This window comes from Numenius arquata, chromosome 7, assembly GCF_964106895.1.
Source record: "Numenius arquata chromosome 7, bNumArq3.hap1.1, whole genome shotgun sequence".
In the NCBI taxonomy this organism is placed as follows: domain Eukaryota; kingdom Metazoa; phylum Chordata; class Aves; order Charadriiformes; family Scolopacidae; genus Numenius; species Numenius arquata.
In genome coordinates this window covers 51,114,398-51,135,328 of record NC_133582.1, presented here as the reverse complement: position 1 = coordinate 51,135,328, position 20,931 = coordinate 51,114,398, and the positions used below count along the sequence as shown (strand labels likewise).

Genomic DNA, 20,931 nt, shown 5'->3' with positions numbered 1-20,931 from the left:
AAGAAGGAAGACAATAGCATTGCTCCTTAAGCTGAGGGAAGAAATTTTTAAATACTATTTCGCACATCTTTTAGCAAGGTAATTATCTGGATAAAAATAAGGTAGTGTGCTATGAGTCACAGCAGTTCCTATATAAATCAACCCATCAAGAAAGTTCCCAACCAGGATATATTTTTTAGAACCTACAGCTAATTTTCAAAACCACTGTACTTTAATAAGACTAGAAGAGAGTAATGCTTTCCAATCTGAAGAGATGCTTGTCACATTCAAAGAAGAGATTACAATACAAGAAAAGATGTTCATACATATTAAAACCAAACATGGGTTCAGAGCTATCTAAGTCCACTTTTGTCCATAGAATGGTTAAAGTTGGAAGGAACTTTAAAGATCACATAGCTCCAACCCCCTGCCATGGGCAGGGACACCTCCCACTAGACCAGGTTGCTCAAAGCCCCATCCAGCCTGGCCTTGAACACCCCCAGGGATGGGACATCCACAGCTTCTCTGGGCAACCTGTTCCAGTGTCTCACCATCCTCACAGTCAAGAATTTCTTCCTAGTATCTAACCTAAATGTCCCCTCTTTCAGTTTAAAACTGTTATCCCTCATCCTATCTCTCTACTCCCTCATAAAGAGTCCCTCCCCATCTCTCCTGTAGCCCCCTTCAGGCACTGGAAGGCTGCTATAAGATCTCTCCAGAGACTTCTTTTCTCCAGGCTGAACAACCCAAATTTTCTCAGCCTGTCCTCATAGGAGAGGTGCTCCAGCCCTCTGATCATCTTTGTGGCCCTCCTCTGGACCCACTCCAACAGGTCCATGTCCTTATGTTGAGGGCCACAGAGCTGGACACGGTACTCCAGGTGGGGTCTCACCAGAGCAGAGTAGAGGGGCAGAATCACCTCCCTCAACCTGTTGGCCACGTGTCTTATTTCAACGAGAACACACTTTTACTGGGTGAGAGAAGGGATAGGGAGGGAGTGGGAAAATCCCACGGCAGGGGGACGTACATGCCCCTCAAAGGTTAGTCTGGCTTCACAGAAACCTCAGTGCTTGAACCACAAGATGACTGAAGAGTCAAAACCCCTCAGGTTATTACTGCGAAGCAGTGACTTTCTGGTACATAGCGGTCACATATTTCAGAACATCCAGGGGAAAACAACAGTTAAAAATGGGTATTTGGAAGAGGAAGGAAAGCATCATCCACTTTAGATACCTGCCAAGGAGTCAGGTCAAGAGTGAAGTCAGGACCCTGAATTTTAGGAAAGCAAAATTCCAGCTGTTCAAGGAGTTATTCAATAGGACCCCTGGGAAACTGCCCTCGGGGCAAGGGAGCAGAAAAGAGCTGGCAGATCTTTAAGGATGCTTACCATAGAGCATGCAAGAGCTCTCAATCCCCAGGTGTAAATCAGGAAAGGAAGGCAAGAAACCAAATGGCCAAGTCAAGACCTGCCGGTCAAACTGAAGAGCAAGAAGGGAATGCACAGCCAGTGGAAGCAGGGACAGGTATCCTGGGAAGAGTATAGGGATGCTGCTCGGCTGTGTAGGGACAGGGTCAGGAAGGCCAAGGTGCAGCTGGAACTGAACTTTGCAAGGGATGCAAAGAATAATAAGGGCTTCCATAGGTATGTCAGCCAGAAAAGGAAGGTCAAAGAAAGCATACCCTGCCCCCTCCTCTCCCCCCCCCAATGAACAAGACTGGCAAACTGGTAACAATGGATAAGAAGGCTGAGGTACTCAACAACTGTTTTGCCTCACTCTTCACTGGCAACCTCTCTTCCCACACCTCTCGAGTGGATGGATCGCAAGACAGGGACTGTGGAAGCAAAGTCCCTTCCACTGTAAGAGAAGATGAGGTTCGTGACCACCTGAGGGACCTGAACATACATAAGTCTATGGGACCTCAAGGGATGCATCCTGGAGTCCTGAGGGAACTGGCTGATGTAGTCGCCAAGTCACTCTCCATAATACTTGAAAAGTCACGGCAGTCAGGTGAAGTCCCTGGTGACTGGAAAATGGGAAACTTTGCACCTGTTTTTAAAAAGTGTAGAAAGGAGGACCCTGACAACTACCAACCTGTCAGTCTCACCTCTGTGCCTGGTAACATCATGGAACAGATCCTCCTTGAAGCTATGCTAAGGCACATGGAAGACACAGATGTGGAAGACACAGATGTGATTCAAGACAGCCACTATGGCTTCACCAAGGGCTACTCCTGCCTGACCAGCTTCGTGGCTTTCTATGATGGAGTGACTTTATCAGTGGACAAGGGAAGAGCTATGGATGTCATCCATCTGCACTTCTATAAGGCTTTAACATGGTTCCCCACAACATCCTCCTCTCTAAATTGGACATATGGATTTGATGGGGTAGACAGTGGATGAAGAACTGGTTGGATGGTCACATCCAGAGGGTAGCGGTCAGTGGCTCAATGTCCAGATGGAGATCAGTAAGAAGTGGTGTCCCTCAGGGGTCTGTATTGTGACCATTACTGTTCAATATCTTCATCGATGACAGTGGGATCCAGTGCACTCTCAGCAAGTTTGCAGATGACACCAAGCTGAGTGGAGTGGTTGACACGCCTGAGGGGCCAGATGCCATCCAGAGGGACCTGGACAGGCTTGAGAAGGGGGCCCACGTGAACCTCATGAGGTTCAACAATGCCAAGTGCAGGGTCCCGCATCTGGGTCAGGGCAACCCCCTGTATCAATACAGGCTGGGGGATGAAGGGATTGAAAACAGCTCTGCGGAGAAAGACTTGGAGGTACTGGAGGATGAAAAGCTGGACATGAGCCAACAATGTGCACTTGCAGCCCAGAAAGCCAACTGTATCCTGAGTTGCATCAAAAGAAGAGTGGCCAGCAGGTCAGGGGAGGTGATTCTGCCCCTCTGCTCCACTCTCATGAGACTCCAGCTGGAGTCCTGCATCCAGCTTTGGAGCCCTCAGCACAGGAAAGACATGGATGGACCTACTGAGGCAAGTCCAGAGGAGGGCCACGAGGACGATCAGATGAATGGAACACCTCTCCTATGAGGAAAGGCTGAGAGTTGGAGTTGTTCAGCCTGGAGGGGGCTCCAGGGAGACCTTATTGTGGCCTTTCAATACTTAAAGGGGGCTTATAAGAAAGATGGGGACAAACTTTTCAGTAGGGCCTGTTGCAATAGGACAAGGGGTAGTGGTTTTAAGCTAAAAGAGGGTAGGTTTAGATTGGACATAAGGAAGAAAATCTTTAAGATGAGGATGGTGAAACACTGGAACAGGTTGCCTAGAGAGGAAGTAGATGTCCCATCCCTGGAAACATTCAAGGTCAGGATGAACCGAGCTCTGAGCAACCCAATCTAGTTGAAAATATCCCTGCTTATTGCAGGGGGTTGGACTAGATGACCTTTAAAGGTCCCTCCCAACCCAAACTATTCTACAATTCTATTCTATGATTCTTAATCATATTGACTACATCTTCAAAAGGCCATTTTAAAAAAGAGGTAGGAAAACATAGCAAAATACATGGAATAAGCAACTCTTTGAATAGATTTGAGTCTGCAATTTCATATAAACAACTTCCAGCACTACTAAGGCACATGCGTTTTTGTTGTCTTAAGAGCCTTGAGGCTATTCTTAAGGTGGAGCACAAGAAGAGTCAGAATCAACTATTTCACTTGGAACACAAGAAGAGTCAGAATCAACTATTTCACTTGGAACAGAGATGTTAACTGTATCCATACAAGCTTTTGACACAGCTCAATGATATATAGCTTTTATTTCCCCAAAATGCAAGCTCTAGCAGAGAAATAGCCAGCAGACTCAGAGGCACATTTTCAGCATATGTCAGTGAGCCACATCAGTCAATGACAGGTCAGATATCTGAGCAAAAAGCGTAATTTGCGTTTTCCAGTTCAGTGTGGTTCCATGGAAAACGCAGAGGATATCTCCACACACTTCAGGACTTTCTTCCTCCAGGGAAAAACTCAATTGCTTGGATGGGATGCACAGTCCAACAGCCAAACTTCTCCTTTACCTGCAGCCACCAATTGTTTAAAGCTTAAGTCATGACTGTCACTTCCATGGGAACACAAGAGAAAAATTGGTGGTGTTACCTGCCACACACAAGTGCCAGAGCTACATCAATACAGCCTGTGAAGGGAGGAAAGTTGGTTGGCTCTGTCTGCCAGAAGCTGCTCATATTCTTTATCTGGTCAAAAGATTGCCATGCATAAGACCACAATTTTTAAGTTCAGCAGGATATGGCAATTACAGGGAAAAAAAAGGATTTTTGCAAGGCAAATCATGGAATAAAAATATATTTTAAAAAACATTATTACATTTCACAGACAGTGAAATACTGAAAGGGGTGTGAAAAAGAGGGGTTAACTGTTACAGCTAAACCCACCTGCACAGTGGACACAAGAAAATCCCAGGAAAACTAATCCAAACTAAGTAATGCCATCAATCTAAAGCAGGTCACTTAAACCAAACCAAGACCTTGCTCATTTATGGTTAAATATAGCTAGGCCTTACATTGACTAAACAGAATTCACATCTGAAGTACATGCCGTTACCTCCAAATACCTAGCTGCAGTGCTCTTAAAAATAAAATGAGTCAAATCTTTCCTTGACAGAGAGGAACCCAGTAAGAATTGTGCCACGTGAAAATTTAATGTCTTTCACTTCTTCAGGGGTGAGAAGGACAAGGGTCGGATGGGGAAAGGTGACATTCTGAACATGGAACACAGAAGTGATGTGCACTAAACACGGTGTGATCCACAACAACCAAAATCAGAGGAGGCAAAAGAACCACCCTATAAAATGAATATTGCAGCAAATGTACATCTCTCCACAGCAGCGAATCAGTGCTGCAGCAATTCCTCTGACCTCAGTCCTAAACTGCTTAAATCCCTCCACAGGGAGGAGACCAGCAAGCTACCACTAAGTACCTGTGAATAACACACCAGGCTTACTGCTCTTCAGAACAGACATCCAATTGCTTTACTAACACTTTTTCAACTAATTTTGACTTGCGTTTAGATGAAGGGCAGACCCAGTAAAAACAAAGTGAATCATTATCTTTGTTTGTATTTTTGCTTTTTAGATGCATTCAAATAGCATGTGATAACCTTTGCTATGCATCAATTACTTCAATTTTATTACTTTTGCTTTACTTTGTAATCTGTGATTTTATCAGGACGTTTAACAAAAACAGAAAATAAAAAAAGTATTTAAGTTGTTTTAACTACATGTGCCACTAATTAAAAAGCTTCCAAAAATGTCTCACGTTAAGCAGTTGTTGTAAGAAGGAAATCCTATGGACAGCTAGTGAGCTGAATCAATCACTTGGGGTTGGTCAGTCTGACAAAATTTCAGGATTAGTACAAATCTGTCAGACTTCATTTCATAAGAGAAGCTTTTCTTTTCCCCAGCTTCTTCTGGTTTTCAACACTGAACAAATCTAGAAAGAGGAGTAATTGTAAAGAAAATACCATTTGTTCCAGAAGAGACTACTGTTGTCTAATGCCTCTTTCAAACAGTGAACTTTCACAAACTCGTTCCAAGTGCTTAGCTCATGGCTTCCGTCTGTGAAGCAGTTTGAATTCAATCCTTTGGCAACAAATGTATACTACTTAAGCATTTTTTTTTAATTCTTTGAATGCAAGTAGATGCCATATTTAGATTCTAACAAGTTATACTCGTATATTTTCCTAATGCAATTTTTGAATTAAAAATTCCCCTGTCCTGGTCTCTAGATCCTCAAGCTGAACATTCCCTCAAAGTTCCCACACTCCACGCCAATAAACCACACTGAAAATAGATTAACCTTTTGTCTAGTCTTATCACAGAGAACCTTTGTACAACATAATACAAAAAGCACAACAGAAGGTACTCCGTATCTCTCATAAAATAGGGAACATTAAGTACAGAATAGCAAAAAAATTACCATACATGTCATTTAATTCACAACCGTGAGCCTGATTTTTAAACACTAATAGCCACATAATACAGGTGTTCTCAAAACTTGGCATACTTTTAATAATTTTCATTTATTTCAGCATAGTAAATAGGACTCTGCTATCCTCTCATGTTCCCTCCTCTTCCAAAGAAAATCTAGAATCAGATACTTACGTAAGCTTTCTTAAATATCAAACTACTTTTCTTATTAACACTTTGCAAAATACCTACTTATTAGATGTTTGACAGTCTGGGTTTTCACCCCTGCAGCATTCCAGTGTTCATGTGTTTATGTTTTACACTTTTATGCGTGACCCATGTGAGTTCTGACACCTATTAGGAGCTGCACTGATACCATCCTCCAGTCTCCTGCTCTAGAGCCCACAGCAGGGACAGCTGACCTACTGGTGAAGCAGCCCCTGAATGACTGCCTATGGTCTTTAGGCAAACGTAACAATAAATAAATTAAATGGTGCTGATGAGCCATTTCAAAATGTAACAATAACTAAATAACTAAATAAATAAATGAAACAGTACTGATGAGCAGTTTCAAGAACAATCGTGAAACAAGCTGTAGCCCGACCTTCACTGAGTCTTCCCTATTGCTTCTAAAAAACCAAAACAAAAGAAAAGATGAGGGCTAAGGGCCCTGACTTAAGTCTTCCATATTCTTTGCTTTTTAGCTCAAAACACATATAACAAAGCCATCTGTAACAAACATACAGGTGATATGTAGACAACTATTTGTTTGGTGACTGTTAGGTGCAATTTTATTATACTCTTATTTTCCAAGGTAATTATTCCCAGTGCATTCTTACAGTCAAAATACGTTTGTTTTTTTTTTAAACCAAGCTTTGTAGGTTTATCATTGTTTATTCCAGAAAATTAAACCACAGTCAAATGCATGAATAGCCTCATCCATAACCCACTGAATTAAACAGCTTTGCAGCAGGATCAAACTGGGAAACACAATGAAGTGAGGAATAGTCCATCTTGATAAGGTTTTCTGTAATGGCAATTCAAAATGCTATCTCTTCTAGCTCCCGATAAAAATATTTGCACAACCAATGCACTTATGTTGTGGTATCCATACAACTATACTAGGCAATATGTGGAATATAAACCAACAAGTTTAACTATTGTTTTGTATTTCAATTTCCTACAGAGCTGAGATGAAAAATTTACTTCCATTACAGAAGATTTAAATTTTGTGTTTGTACAGAAGCGACCAATTACTATTTTAGTTTATTTCAACTTGGTCATTTTTCTACGAGCGCATTTTCTCATTAGATATTTCCCTACCCCAAGCGTGTATCTCTGTGCAGGGAGATAGAGGGACCACTAGTCACAACAGGCACGACTCCAAGCAGTCACTGGATGGTGTCCAAAAACTAGAGCTGCACACACAGAAGCGCACGAGGGAGGTAAGAAGTTGAAGGACTTTCTGTCCATACCCATTTCCATGAGGGAAAAGGCTGCAGCAAGTTTAGATTACTTTTGGCATTACAGTTTTCAGGTAACTGGACTACCTGAACGTGATTCTTTGTAGAGAATCATGTTCTTTTTTTGTGGCAGTAAATTCTGCCACTTTGCTCTGCTCTGGTGAGACCTCACCTGGAGTACTGTGTGCAGGTCTGGAGCCCTCAATATAGAAAGGACATGGACCTGATGGAGCGGGTCCAGAGGAGGGCCACCAAAATGATCAGGGGGCTGGAGCACCTCTCCTATGAGGACAGACTGAGGGAGCTGGGGTTGTTCAGCCTGGAGAACAGGAGGCTCCGGGGAGACCTCACAGCGGCCTTCCAGTACCTGAGGGGGGCCTACAGGAAGGCTGGGGAGGGTCTGTTTACAAAGGCCTGCAGTGACAGGACGAGGGGCAATGGTTTTAAGTTGGAGAAGGGGAGATTTAGATTGGATATTAGGAAAAAGTTCTTTACCATGAGGGTGGTGGAACACTGGAACAGGTTGCCCAGGGAGGTGGTTGAGGCCCCTTCCCTTGAGATATTCAAGGTGAAGCTCGACGAGGCCCTGGGCAACCTGGTCTAGTTGGGGGTGTCCCTGCTGACTGCGGGGAGGTCGGACTAGATGACCTTTGGAGGTCCCTTCCGGCCTGGACCAATCTATGAATCTATGATCTTACACTTTCACTGTAACCTCCTGAGAAGAGATGGAAGGCAAGAGAAAGCCTTTTTGATGTCATTTTCAGAGGGCCAGTTGTAAAACCATGAGTAGCAGTGCACGTCATCGGCCCGTAAGGGGGCGGAATCCTGAGAAATGCTGCAAGAAAACTGGCAGGCAGTTGTCATATGGGAGATGGGAAAAAGCTGAGGGTCCTGAAAGGCAGCGCATGTGGTAAACAAGTATGTTATGGAAGTACTGTCCTTGTTTCAGTGTTTTCATAGTCAGCGTAAGTCAACACGGCGTGTTATAAATAGAAGCAGGCATCCTTAAGACCTCAGGTTCTCTCACAATCAGAGAGGAATTCATAACCACACTCAAACCCCAAAACAATCCGGAACCAGACAAGAAAATTAAGCATGTTGCTGAGTTGCAAAACACATTCTAAGAAGTTTCAGGCCAACAACTTTAAAGTTACTTTCCCAGGGAGAGAGAGAGGTCCAAGACAGACCACACTCAAGTTCCTCCACTGACCCACCCAGCCCCCAGACCAAAGGACGGTCACAGAGGACACCTCTTCTGTGAATACAGGACTTCTGTCACCAAGGAAGACATTAGAGTAAGTTTATCTGAGCCCCAACACTTTTTTCTATTTCCTACTTAAGAAAACTTTCAAGGAACAACTTCATAGTCATATGCTAACCCAAATAATTTGTCTCTCCCCACCCTTTTCACCACTTTGCAGAAGAAAAGAATAAGCTGCTGGTTAAGCTCAGCTGCAACCAAATATCAAACCATGGCCTTAGGCAGGAGATTAGAAGCCAGTGAGCTTCAATCATTATTGTTAGAAACTTTGCAAATGAAAAAAACAACACAAGGAGAAGCATGTCATTAAACTCCATCCTAAAATTATGAAACTCCTACCCTTTCATGAAAACGTACCTACTCCACATGACTTTAAAGATCGGGGTTCATTCAGGCAGCGTACTCCCATCTCTCACACACACAGAGTCCTACCCCACACCAGAAATATATTAGCACTCAGTAGATTTTTCTATCTGTTTTTCCTTCTCCTATCTGCCAGCTGAAAACGTTGGCCTTCACTGTGGTAGATAATTTCCAAGCACAGTTTGGGCTGTTAATTAAGCTCTTAAAAGAAGACTAGAGTAACAAGATAAACATATTCTAATGTTTCTGCCTATTCTGAACCTTGCTTGTTACAGGTCATTTTCATTGTTTCTTATCTAGTGAAAAAAACCCCACAAGACAGTGCAAATCCACACCAACCAAAGCAGTTGCCACCTCACCTCTGCAGCCACAGCACGCACTATGCAAAGTCAGAACGCAATATTCCGAGGAGGCATCCTGTGAGGATGCCTTGCTTCACAGCCACGCCACTCTCACCGCCCTCCATGCAAAAGCAGCGGGTCATGAAATCTTGAGGTCAAATAACATCATTCCAACAACTCCTCCTCTTTTCTTCAATTACCCATCCCGCTTTTACAAGTTACTTTTCCCAAAAATAAGCGGTGTCAGACAACATAAGGGAAGCACTAGTGGGCACCGTAGTCATGATATATTAAAAAAAAAAAAAGAAAAAAAGAAAAAAAGGGAGGGGGGAGGGCTTTTGTGAACATGTCTAACACATGTATTTCAGAAGAGGCAGTAAGGGCTCCCACAGTGTAGAACGCTGAACTCCAGCAGGTATTTCTGAGATCTTTTCTGCAGGCACATTCATTCTGTCCTTGGGTTCAGTTGACTGCAGCCTTCTGCTGCCACAAGACCAAGCTTCAGGCTTAGAAGATTTACTTCTGCCTGTGGTCATTCAGGAGGCAAAGAGCCAGTTTTCTAAAGAACTTACTCCAGAACAACAGTTCCAAAACGACTTCGCAACAAATCCAACCAGCATGGAGGAGCCGCACTGCTAATACTGGTATGGCAAGCTTCCAGGGAAGGGGAGCTGAATTCTGCTGACAGTCTCCACAGACACCGCTGGCATTGCTATTCCTCCTGTCATTCAAACAGATACTATTTCTTTGGCTTATGTAAGTTCCAGTGAAGAACTTTATAGAAGGAAACGTATCTCACTGCTCCCCCATGCAAGGGGTTGGATGTCGAGACAGGAAGCCAGTGCGATACCCTAAATGCTTATGGTACTTTCGACAGCCATCGCAACAGCAAAAGAGAGCCTTCCAGATAAAGCTTAGGCTGAAAACCAAAGACATAATCAACAGCTTTCTAATAGCCATGCCAATTTTTCAGCAAAATTCTTCTACTACTTGTGGGCACAGAGTCACAAACTGTGGTACTTCTACTTGGATGCTAGTAGTTATCCTTTAATTATGTATGCACTAGGCTTAATACTTTAATGATTACTAAAGCAGTTTTAACACATCAGAGCACTGCAGAAATTTTATCAACCTTCAGGTGAGGAAATCTCACAACTAATCTGTTCAAATGCGAACTATGAAAAATATCGCACTTTTTATTTAAGCACTTACGGCCTGTTAAGTGTTGTGAGTCTTAACACAACAAAGCAGCCAATTCACAATGCACAAAGTCAAAGCCCTTTCAAATATAAAAGATGTGGCTGCATGCAGCTATATTTGCCCTTCTAAGATGACAAATTTTATATACATGACCTAAAGTTGTTTTTTGCTTCTCTGGGTGTAGAAAAACAGTCGAAAGCACTCTTCCCTACGTAATTCACAGCATTAGTTCGAGACTGTAGATGCTGGAGAGTCTCCTTCCTGTGCTGTAGAATGGTGCAGCAGGTAGAAAAGTCATTGCAAGCAGAGCTCCACAGGGTAGCTGGGTACCTGTTGGGTTTTGGATGCTCCTTGACTACAAAGCTCTGAACTTCATCAGAAGAAAAGCTTCACTGATCACTGATACTGACAATCTGTGATAACCATTTTTGTCCTTCTTGTTCTCACTTTAGTGCTTTACAAATCCCTTTTTCACCTTTCTTTTACTCTCATTATGAAGACCTCCTCTCTTGAGCTCCATTTCTTCTGGAGTAGATTAAATTGACTATTTATACCCCTGATTGCAGTAATTATAAATTTGTTAAACTTAGGGTAAAAGAATAGAGAAATGTCTATGGACAAGTCAAAAAATCTTACTTATTCTTTACTTGAAAAGTTCTGTTTTAATAGACTTCTTATTCTGTGATCTAAGGGTTAGGTAACAATATTTAAATGGCTGTGTGCTTGTGGATGAAAGAAACAGAAAACATAACTTCATGGGGTAGGAGCGGAAGAAATGAACGATGAGGTGGGCGGTTGTTATAGGATCAGGAATGATGCAGGACAGTAATGACATTTGCAACCTTGCAGGTGACAGAGAAGTAAGAAGAGAAAGTGTTCTTCTACAAGGCCTCCTTAACACTGAAAATTATCCCTCAGAATGAAAGAACGCTATTAAAAGAAACCAAGAGATGCAGCTGAGCTGCAAAACAAAATACTGTTCCTGGAACTGAGGCAGGAGCAAAGGAAATGAAAGTTATCAGGCAGTACCACCACACAGTTCTAATTTGGTGAAGAGAATGCGCAGCAACACAGTATTAAGCATAAGACCTCTTTCTATTGATCCTCATGTTTTAGCAAACACAGCAAGAACTGAACAGAACTCTGCAGTTACAAAGGAACGGAGGCGAGGGGTAGGGAATTCCATTAACGCGCTATTTCTGAAGTGTCCTTGTACCATGACTCGAGATGTTTCTCTAATTCAAAACAACAAGTAATAATGTAACCAGAAAAACAATGTTAGCATTCTGTTTTTCTTCATCTGCTTATTTTATGTGTGCTTCTCCTTCATTTTAACCTACCAAAAATAATTTGTGGGGTGACACTGGTGAGAGAACGAAGTGTTAGCAGAGGTAGAGAAAAAAGCAGCAGACACCACACAAGAGACCTGAGGCAGGAAAAGAGACATCAAGTGCTCAGGATGAAAAGAAAGACTTTGCATAGACTGCCTGCCCTCTATCACGAGCAACGGACAAAAGCTGCAGATGACCTAAAGATGGGATTGGGAAGGAGAAAATACCAATTACCCCTAACATTACACAAAACTGAATATGCAGCGATGAGTTTAAATGACTACATCATGCATTAGTTAACAAGTTCTGTTAGCATATAAATACCCACAGAACTTCCCAAAAGTGCTGGTGTGTCTTGTCCCCCCCTTTGAATCAGTTCAGCTGTCTGATTCAAGCAGGTCCTTCAGCTATGAGCTAGGCAGACCCTTGGTGTCTCGTGCTGCCTTCTGTGAGATGACCAGGTTCCTGAATGGGAGGTTCTTAATGTTAACTAGGAGTTAGGAGTTAACTAGAAGTTAGGAGTAACTTAATGTTAGCTCCATCTATACTGGTACCTCTATCAAAACGTAGATGACAAACAACAAAATCTTGACGTAAAACACTGAGTTCTTCACAATTGCTAGAAATTCAGTAAGCTCTAAAAAGGCTCATTTTGGCCCAAAGGCTGTAACTACTGCAATTTCACTCTCATTTTGTCATGCTGACTAGAATCTGCGATTGTCACCTTCTCTGTCTTCATTAAAGTACTACTCCATCTTCACTTTGCCAAAATAAAAAAAAAATAATAAATAAATTCAGATGTACCCATGCCAGCCTTCTCAGCTCCAGATGGGAGTGAAGCACAGGATTTCAGCACGATGTGAGAGTGAACATCAAGTACAGCTGCATGATTGCAGAATGACCAGGAATAACTTAAAAGCAAAAGCTCATCAGCTGGAATTAGGAAGGTCATTAAGTGACAGTTCACTGTTTGAAAGTATGGAAACATTAAACATTTAGGATAGCTTCACAACAGTTAGGAGCCAGTCAGAAATAGACTAATACATGAAAACAGGCAAAGTTATATACAAAACCTGAACATTCGCTAAGTTCTCCTAAAATGAGTCAGTTTACTATAAGAGCCATTCGTTCCTACTCTTGGGCAGAAAAGCTTTACCCCCCTACTCCTGTAAACATAGTTCTGAAGTTTAACAACATAAGCTTAAGCAAAGTGGTTTGTTTTTTTTCTTGTTTTACCCAAAACCCCAGATTTAGAATAGGCAGATCCTTGCTTTACACATCCCAAATTCAAATATATTTTCAGTAATTTAGTGAGAAAAATAAATTTAACTGTTCAGGCTGCCCTAAGCAGGTAGGCGTTAATCATGTAAATAATCTACTTAGATGGTATTCCTCAGTCAATTCACATACATATATTAGTGTGGAAACAACCAATGGAAACCTAAGATTATATTCAATTCACAGCAAAGAGCATCTCATTATTATAGAAAAGAAGTCATTAGGTGCTTCAGCTAACAAGTAATTCCTCAGTCTACAAGGATGCTACAGATTTTGCTCGTCTTTCACTTGCATATCACTGCTGGTGCTTCCTCTTCAACTCTCTGCACCCACCCAGCTGGCCACAAGCCTTCTCCCAACTACTCAGTCCCATCACTCTTGCACTAGCCCGAGTTCTTGTGCTGAAATGGGTCAGTGCTGTATAATTCATCAACACCTGAGCAATCACAACTGAATTAACACGGTTCAACTGGCATATTCCCACGCCTTGGCGAGAGTGCTAGCGTCATTACGGAGGAGAGGAAGAATAACATTCCCTGATAGTTCAGAGCTTAAATATTAAGTCTGTCCTCATTTGCACAAAGGATGACACCAAGATATCTTATTTCACATTCATCTTCAAATGCCAGATTAGAACTTGTCCTCCACCCCCAACAACAAAGGAAAACAAAACCCCCAAGAATCAGCACTGTAAGGATGCTTCCCAGCACTTAGCCATGGACTGCTTTGTTTATTTTTTTGTATTGATGTGAAGTGTTTTGTGATTCGTATTATGATACAGGTTATTTAAACACAAACATTATAAATAACTTAGAAATGGTTAGTCACTGTAACTAAGGCAACGAGTCTCCCACTCAATTTCCAGAAATAGGAATAGAGGAATAGAGGTAAGAACAAAATAAAAAGTTGGCTGGAGCAAGAAAGCAAATGATCAAATATTAGTTTGACCCCAGGAAGACCCAGCTGACTACAGAAAAATAAAAGGTACAGCAACTGAGAAACAAACTAGCTGCTAACAGATGAAGCGGAGGATATGAAGTGTTTAATACCAGAGAGATTTAATTTCAGTCATCATATTCCACAACCCATTTCAGTGAATGGAAACAAGGACAGAAATTTGGGAACGTAACAATCCACATGAGACAGCAGATTGCTAGTTCAGAGTCTCAACAACTACTAACCAGCGTTCTACAGGAATAATTGACTTTTTTGTGGGTGCTAAGGAAGTCACTTCTTCAGAGGCAAGTGCACATTTGCCTCGGTATTCTTCCCCCTGATATTTGCTTCCAAGTAATGGTCACAAACCTTTGATGCTATCTACATGAATAGACCTTTATACCCTCACAGAAGGCCAGTGAGTTAACAGGATCTGCCATGAGGATATGACTGCGGAATCAAGGCTTGCTTTGTTTCTCCCCCACCTTTTTTTTTTTTTTCCTTTTTTTTTTTAAAAAAAAAAAAAAAAAAGTTTATTTTCTTCACTGAGAAGAACTACTTGTTCACAAGTCATCAAGAGTTATCAAGAGGGAATCTGATCCCCCAAACCGAACACGCGGTAGAACCAGGTTCTCTCAACATGTTCTAATGGAAAGGCTGGTAATTACTTTGTATAACAAGATAAATGGAGCTCAAGTTACTCAAAGTTTTCCATCAATTAAAGAAACTTATCTTTTCATTACATGTGAGTTCTTAGCCTGGGAACACAAGAATTAACAGTAAGACTTAAGGTACGATAAATATTACAGCTTCCTAATTTAGTTATCTTTTATACAGTTAAAACAGATTAGATGCAAATTTTAGGAAGAATGCGTGATGGAGAATAGAGCTCAAACAATAGTCCTCAACTTCAGGAAGACTCCCAAAAGTTTTGGGTTTGTTTTGGGTTTTGGTTTTTTGTTTGGGGGTTTGTTTGTTTTTTGGGTTTTTTTTAAGAGAACATTAACTTTAAAGTAACTTCTACCAAAAAGAAAAATTAAACACGTATCTCATTAGTCTATGTCTGAACAGAATTTGTAGAGCAATACCACGTAATTCCATTCCCACCATATCCTTCCCTCATCAAACAGCAGCAGCTCCTTTTCATCACCACAGGAGACCATTCCCCCTCTTAGTGTAACAAGGAACTAGTTGGGACATTTATTCTTGGCATGAATTCTAAAAGAATGAAGCCTAACGCTGGCAGTAATGAAAATAGCAACCATAGAGACATTCAGAGCGTTCACTATGACACTGCAAACATTTGTTTGACTGCCAATTGAACAAGATCCATCTTAGCTAAGAGAAAGATATAAATGGGCAATAAAGAAGTCAGTGCTCTCACTGTTCAAGGACTTTCAAGATAAGTGGTCACTCTAATATCCTCATGCAGTTGTTCATACTCTGATCCTTTCCACTCACATCTGACTCCTGGGAATAAATGCATTGCCTCAAGCACAGTCTGGTAGTCATACAGAAAGATCCCATACAAATTCCTTCAAATGCCCATCATTGCAAGCCATTACATGTTCAAGATTCAGAGGAAACAGGAAACACATCATTAAAACTATCACGTACTGAAAGAAAAAAATAAAGTTTTACCAACTATAATGATGGTGCATCCAATGAGCTTTGCCACAAGTAGTGACATAGCCGCAAAATTAAAGAAAAAATTCATCCAGTTTTGATCAGAGCTTCATGCATTTCAACAAAACTCGACTGAAAAGCAGGCTCATGCCAGCCTAAAAGACAACCTGTAGGCACACACACAAGTAAGGCTTGTAACAGAAAACTAACAATTTCACCTGTCCCCCAAGAAAAACTGGGCTGTCAATCATTCCTTACGTGTAAGAGGGACTAACTTACAACTCTTTAAAGCAAGAATTTACCTTTTCCAGGGAACAGTTAATGTACCTGGAAACTGTCACTGAAGAGCAAAAAAAACAGAAGATGCTTTGCCTTTCAGAGTTAGCTATGCAGAATTGAGAGGGCTTTTATACAGCAGACCAAGGCACACCATTATGGGGACTCACACAGGTTACTCCTTTTTCTTCCCCCCCAAAAAAGTCTGCTAAAACAGACCTTGACCTAAACTTTGCTTTCCATGCTTTTCTTACAGGAGAGTACCACAGTGTTTCAGGAAGAAACAAAGTTTTATAGCCTCCCTCTCACCTGGCATTTTAGTAGTTAATCTAGAAGAACCTGGTATACAAGCACCAATCTAAAGACAGTATGAAAGCAAACAAACTGAAGAGCAAATACCTTAATCATAAGGTACACTTACTATATTTTTCATCTCTCCCTTGAATGGCTTAACCTTCAGTGACAGAATTTGTAGATTTGCTTCCTCCGCTTTTAAACACGTCCGTCCAACGCTGCACAACAAACCAAGAGCAACAAGAACAACCTACAGCTTCTAACTTGACACTTGAATGATTGCTCTTTCTATCCCGGACTTAAAGTTTGCTATTGAGCATTACAGGTATCAACTTTGCTCACCGTAGCTCAATTTAGCTTCAAATGCAATTTTTGCAAATATGGCTTATGGGGTTTTTCCGATACCGAGTATACTTTCAAAGTAAACATAAGTCACCGCTGAAAGTGCAACGTACACCCGGAACTATTTCAAAACTTTGAAAGATATTCCTACCTCATAGGATTGCAAAGCAATACAGCCCAAACAGCGTTAACCCAAATTTGCAGAGTATGTACCTGCTGGCTGCTTGCTGAACCCAAGGAAAGTCCTACTCTTCTCAGTGCACAGAAAACCTTTATTCTGAAAGTTAAACGCATCAAACCAGCCTCCAGAGACAACCAAATATTTGAGCTTCACAAACACATTAAGCATCTGTAGGATCAAAGTTTTGTTTATCAGTGCACTAAGTAAATTAAATCATCTGCAAGTGGAACTGGGATTTCACCCTCTGAGCTCAACTACGAGCCTCAGAGCAGAATTCCTCACTTCACCGTAAGTTCTCAAGCGTCGCTTTTATGCTAGTACACAGTAACTGCCAAAACTAAACTAAACCAAGTCTAAGAAAATAGCAAGCTGCTCGTATGCCCTAAGTCTGTCTCTCCCCAGCGTAATTCTGACATTAAGTAATGCAGAGCCCTTCTACATTATCAAAGCACAAAATCAACAGGTTTCTGTTGACTTTGGAAGGAAAACGATCTTGAGAAATACATGAAAGAAATACTTTATTTAGTAGAATTGTTGTTCCAGAAAGTTATTAATCTGACTGTTGTAGAAGGAAATCAGCAAATCACTTTCCTCCTTCATAGTAGCTGAAGAGTACAAGCAACAGAGCAGCCTCTGCGCTCCCCCATGAAACACAGCCACCACTGAAGACAGACAGACTCACTATAGGGACTACAAACGCACACGACAGTTTACTTTATTCTAAATGAATGCATCGGTATGAAGAGAAATACACAGTTCAGCCAAACACGAAGCATGTTTCATTAAATACTGAACACCTCTAATTTCATATAGTACCACAGGCTGGTTTTTATAATGAGCAGGTGGTGTTATAGCGCAGCATCGAGTCCTGAAGTCAAGCCCTCTTGCAGCACACTGCACAAGAACACTGACCTGCAGGAATTCTCTGTAATTAGCAAAACTGAGATATTTCACGTTAATATGATTCCTCATGATTCGTGGCATTCTTCAAGAAAGCAATTTTAAGAGAACTTAGTTTGTAATAACCAATTTATCAAGCAACTGACACCAGGCAGAAATACAACTGCTGCTAAAATTCACTCCCTCTACAAAAGCCTCTTCTAAACCAGCACTCCCCTCCCTCCCTCCCCTGCCCCTACCACCCCCCCTTTTTAAGTGAAAGAATACTGCAATTGCCAGTGTATCAGTGCACCTTTACACATCCACAAAAGCCTCTAAAAAAAAAAAAAATCTACCTCATGCTTCTGGATTAAAACTTGCATTACGATGGAAGCTGAAAGCCTCACATGCATCACTCTGTCAGACCAGTGGTCCCACACAATTCAGTGTTTCACCTCAGCATCAGTCAATAGCAGGATCCTTCCCAGAAGGAAAAGTTCTGAAATACAGTACTTTCATGTTAACGTATTGATGATGCGGTTTTGCTAGTTGTTCCCCCAGTGACTGTGAAACAGAAGGAGCACAAGAGTTGTATTTCTTGGTTTTAACAGAAGGGCTTATTTAATAGAAGAGATGAACAAGTGTTCATTTCTGTGCAGAGCCTCCCATAGAAGAACTGCAACGAAGCCTAAAAAGAAACCAAAGACACTAAGTGGACTTCCTGCTCACAATCATTCCTCACTCATAGATGGGGCTCTAAAAAAACCAACAACATACGAGACTTCACTAAGTTTACGCATAATCCAGCGGGACATAAAGATCCCAGTCCCATATTGCTAAACATTTTTAAGATACAAAATCCCAAGGGACCTTGCAACCTAAGCGTAAAAAGACAGAGGTATACGCAGACTGATGAAAGGTAACGACGAGCTGATACTGATCAGCATAATAAACAGACACAGGATACCAGCTCCCTACCCATTGCCAAGTTTCTAGGTGTTGGGGTTTTTTTTCTGTGGGGCTTTTTTTTTTTAGGGGGGAGCTGGGGAGGGGTCTCTAAGCATTACAGTCAGTTATCTTAAGGAAGAGCGTTAAGGAGACCAACAGCAGGATACATGAGGGTTTTTTTTAAAGAGAATTTGGTCTAACACACATGAAAACACGAGGAAAAAAGCACATTTTCTAGGAAGCATCATTTTTACAGGCAGCAAACTGGCAGCGCAGACCCTCCCACCTTTGTATCCTGCCACCGCACAGGAGACAATAGGTAGGACAGGGGAGACACCAGATAAAAAAAAAAAAAAAAAAAAAAAAAAAAGGACAGAGCAGGGAAGACAAGTATTTTTTCACAAGCCGGGATGGAAGCCGGAGAGCCTGGCGAACAAAGAAGGGTGTGATGTGCTGAACGCAACAACCCACTGAAGGCACGAAAAAACCTCCTGCTTCCCAGCGGGAAGGTACGCCAGGACCACGGAGCAGAAAGATGCAGCGGCCGAACAAAAGGGGTTTCTCGGGTTTGTTTTTGGTTTTTTGTTTTGGTTTTGTTTTTGTTTTTTTTTCAAAGGCCCGAAAGGGCGAGGTGGTGCGCGGCGGGGCGAGCGGGCAACGCTCGGGCACGTGAAACGGCGACCGGCGGCGGCAGTGCCCGGGTCGTGGTGCGGGCGGGGAGGAGAGGGGCCGGCTCCCGCTGCCGGGCTCGCCGCCCGCCGCCGCGCCTCCCCAGCCCCGCCGGTCCCGTCCCCTCGCAGCGGGCGGGCGGACCCTCCGCTGCCTAGAGACCTTTCCCTTCCCCCGACGCGGGAGCGGAGGAGCCCACAAACACACACACACACACACACCCCCCCGCGTCGCTCCTCCCCGGGGCGGGGGGCACGGCCGGGGCAGCCCCGCGCGGGCCGGGCGCCCTCCGTCCCTCCCGCCACCACCTGTTAGGCCCGATACCTGCGCGGGGCGGCGGCCCCAGCCCGCCCAGCGGGGCCACCGGCGCGCCGGCACCGGGAGCACATGGCGCCTCCCGCCGCCGGGCGGGCGCCACCCAGCCCCGGCCCCGGCAGCGGCCATGCTGCCTCCCCCTGCCCGCCGCCTGTCACACACCGCGGCGGGGAGGGGGCGGGGAAGGGCGCGCAACCGCCGCGCCCGGCGGCACCGGGAGGGGAATGGAAGAGAAGAGAGGGGAGGGGAGAGGCGGGCGAGAGCAGCCGCCGCTGCGCACCCACCTGCTCGCGGAGTTTGAGGAACACCATGGCGAGGCCGCCGCACCGACCGACCGGCCGCCTCCGGCCACCAGCGACTCGGCTCCGCTCACCGCCCCGCCCGCGCGGCGGCCACGCCCCCTCTCCTCGCCCGCCGCCGCCGCCGGCGCCACCCCGCGCCGGGACCTCGCGCCGAATTCGCGGGCGGCGGCGCGCGGCGGGCCCGCCAGGGGCGGGGCTTTCTCCTGGCCCCGCCCACCCCCCGGGCCCGCCCCTCGGACCCGCCCCACCGCTCTCCTCGCGCTCCTGAGGAGCTTCCTGAATTAACCGCCCGCCGGCATCAAAGGCGCCCGCCCGCGCCGCCGGCCGCGGCCCCGGCCCGCACCACCAAGGGCGGTGCTGATTGGCCGGCGGGAGGCGGGGCGGAGTAAGGGCGGCGCTGATTGGTGGGGCGGGCGAGGCGGGCTGGCAGGGGGAGATAACGTGAGGTGGGCCCGGCCTGGGGGGGTGAGTGGAAGTGGGGAATGGCCGTGGTTTCACCAGGGTCGGCCTCAGCGACCCGGTGTGAACAAGCCCCGGGACGGGGTTTATCGGCACAGCCGGGGTCGGGGCTCGCCCGAGGCAGGGTCCTCTGGCAGCCCCCGGCCACAGGCGGCACTCAGCCCCGGGCCTGCCGCGGAAGGATCTGGCACCTGCCCGCGGCCCTGCGGGATGCGGTCACCCAGCGCCCCAGAGCTGGCGTGAGCCCCTTCGCCGCTGAGGGGAGAAGGCGTCACCCCCCTCCCACCGTTTTATGTCAGAAATGAGTCAAAGAGTTGCACCGCCTGCTTGCATCTCTGCTAATGGGGAGGGGGACGTGCTACACCCCAGGGGTCATCCAGGCCCGAGGCGGGTGTGGGTGTAGGTGTGGGGTCGCACAGGAGTGCCCGTGGCAAAGCCTGGTTTCGAGTCTGTGTCGGTGCGGGAGGAAGGAGGAGCAGGGGTAGAACTGGCCCCGTGCTGGGTGGTGTGACCAGGCCAAACACAGGCACAAAGGCACACTTTGATGTGTT

General features: G+C 44.4%; 1 protein-coding gene across 1 annotated transcript in view; it reads right to left on the bottom strand.

The window, feature by feature from the left end:
* The window catches only part of ANKRD28 (ankyrin repeat domain 28), a 124,139-nt gene extending 104,147 nt beyond the window's left edge, over window positions 1-19,992 (bottom strand). Inside the window, exon 1 of the mRNA XM_074150922.1 lies at window positions 19,904-19,992. Within this exon, the coding sequence (XP_074007023.1) occupies window positions 19,904-19,930 (27 nt within the window). The 5' untranslated portion in view covers window positions 19,931-19,992. The remainder of the gene's footprint in view (window positions 1-19,903) is intronic.
* Window positions 19,993-20,931: the final 939 nt, after the last annotated feature.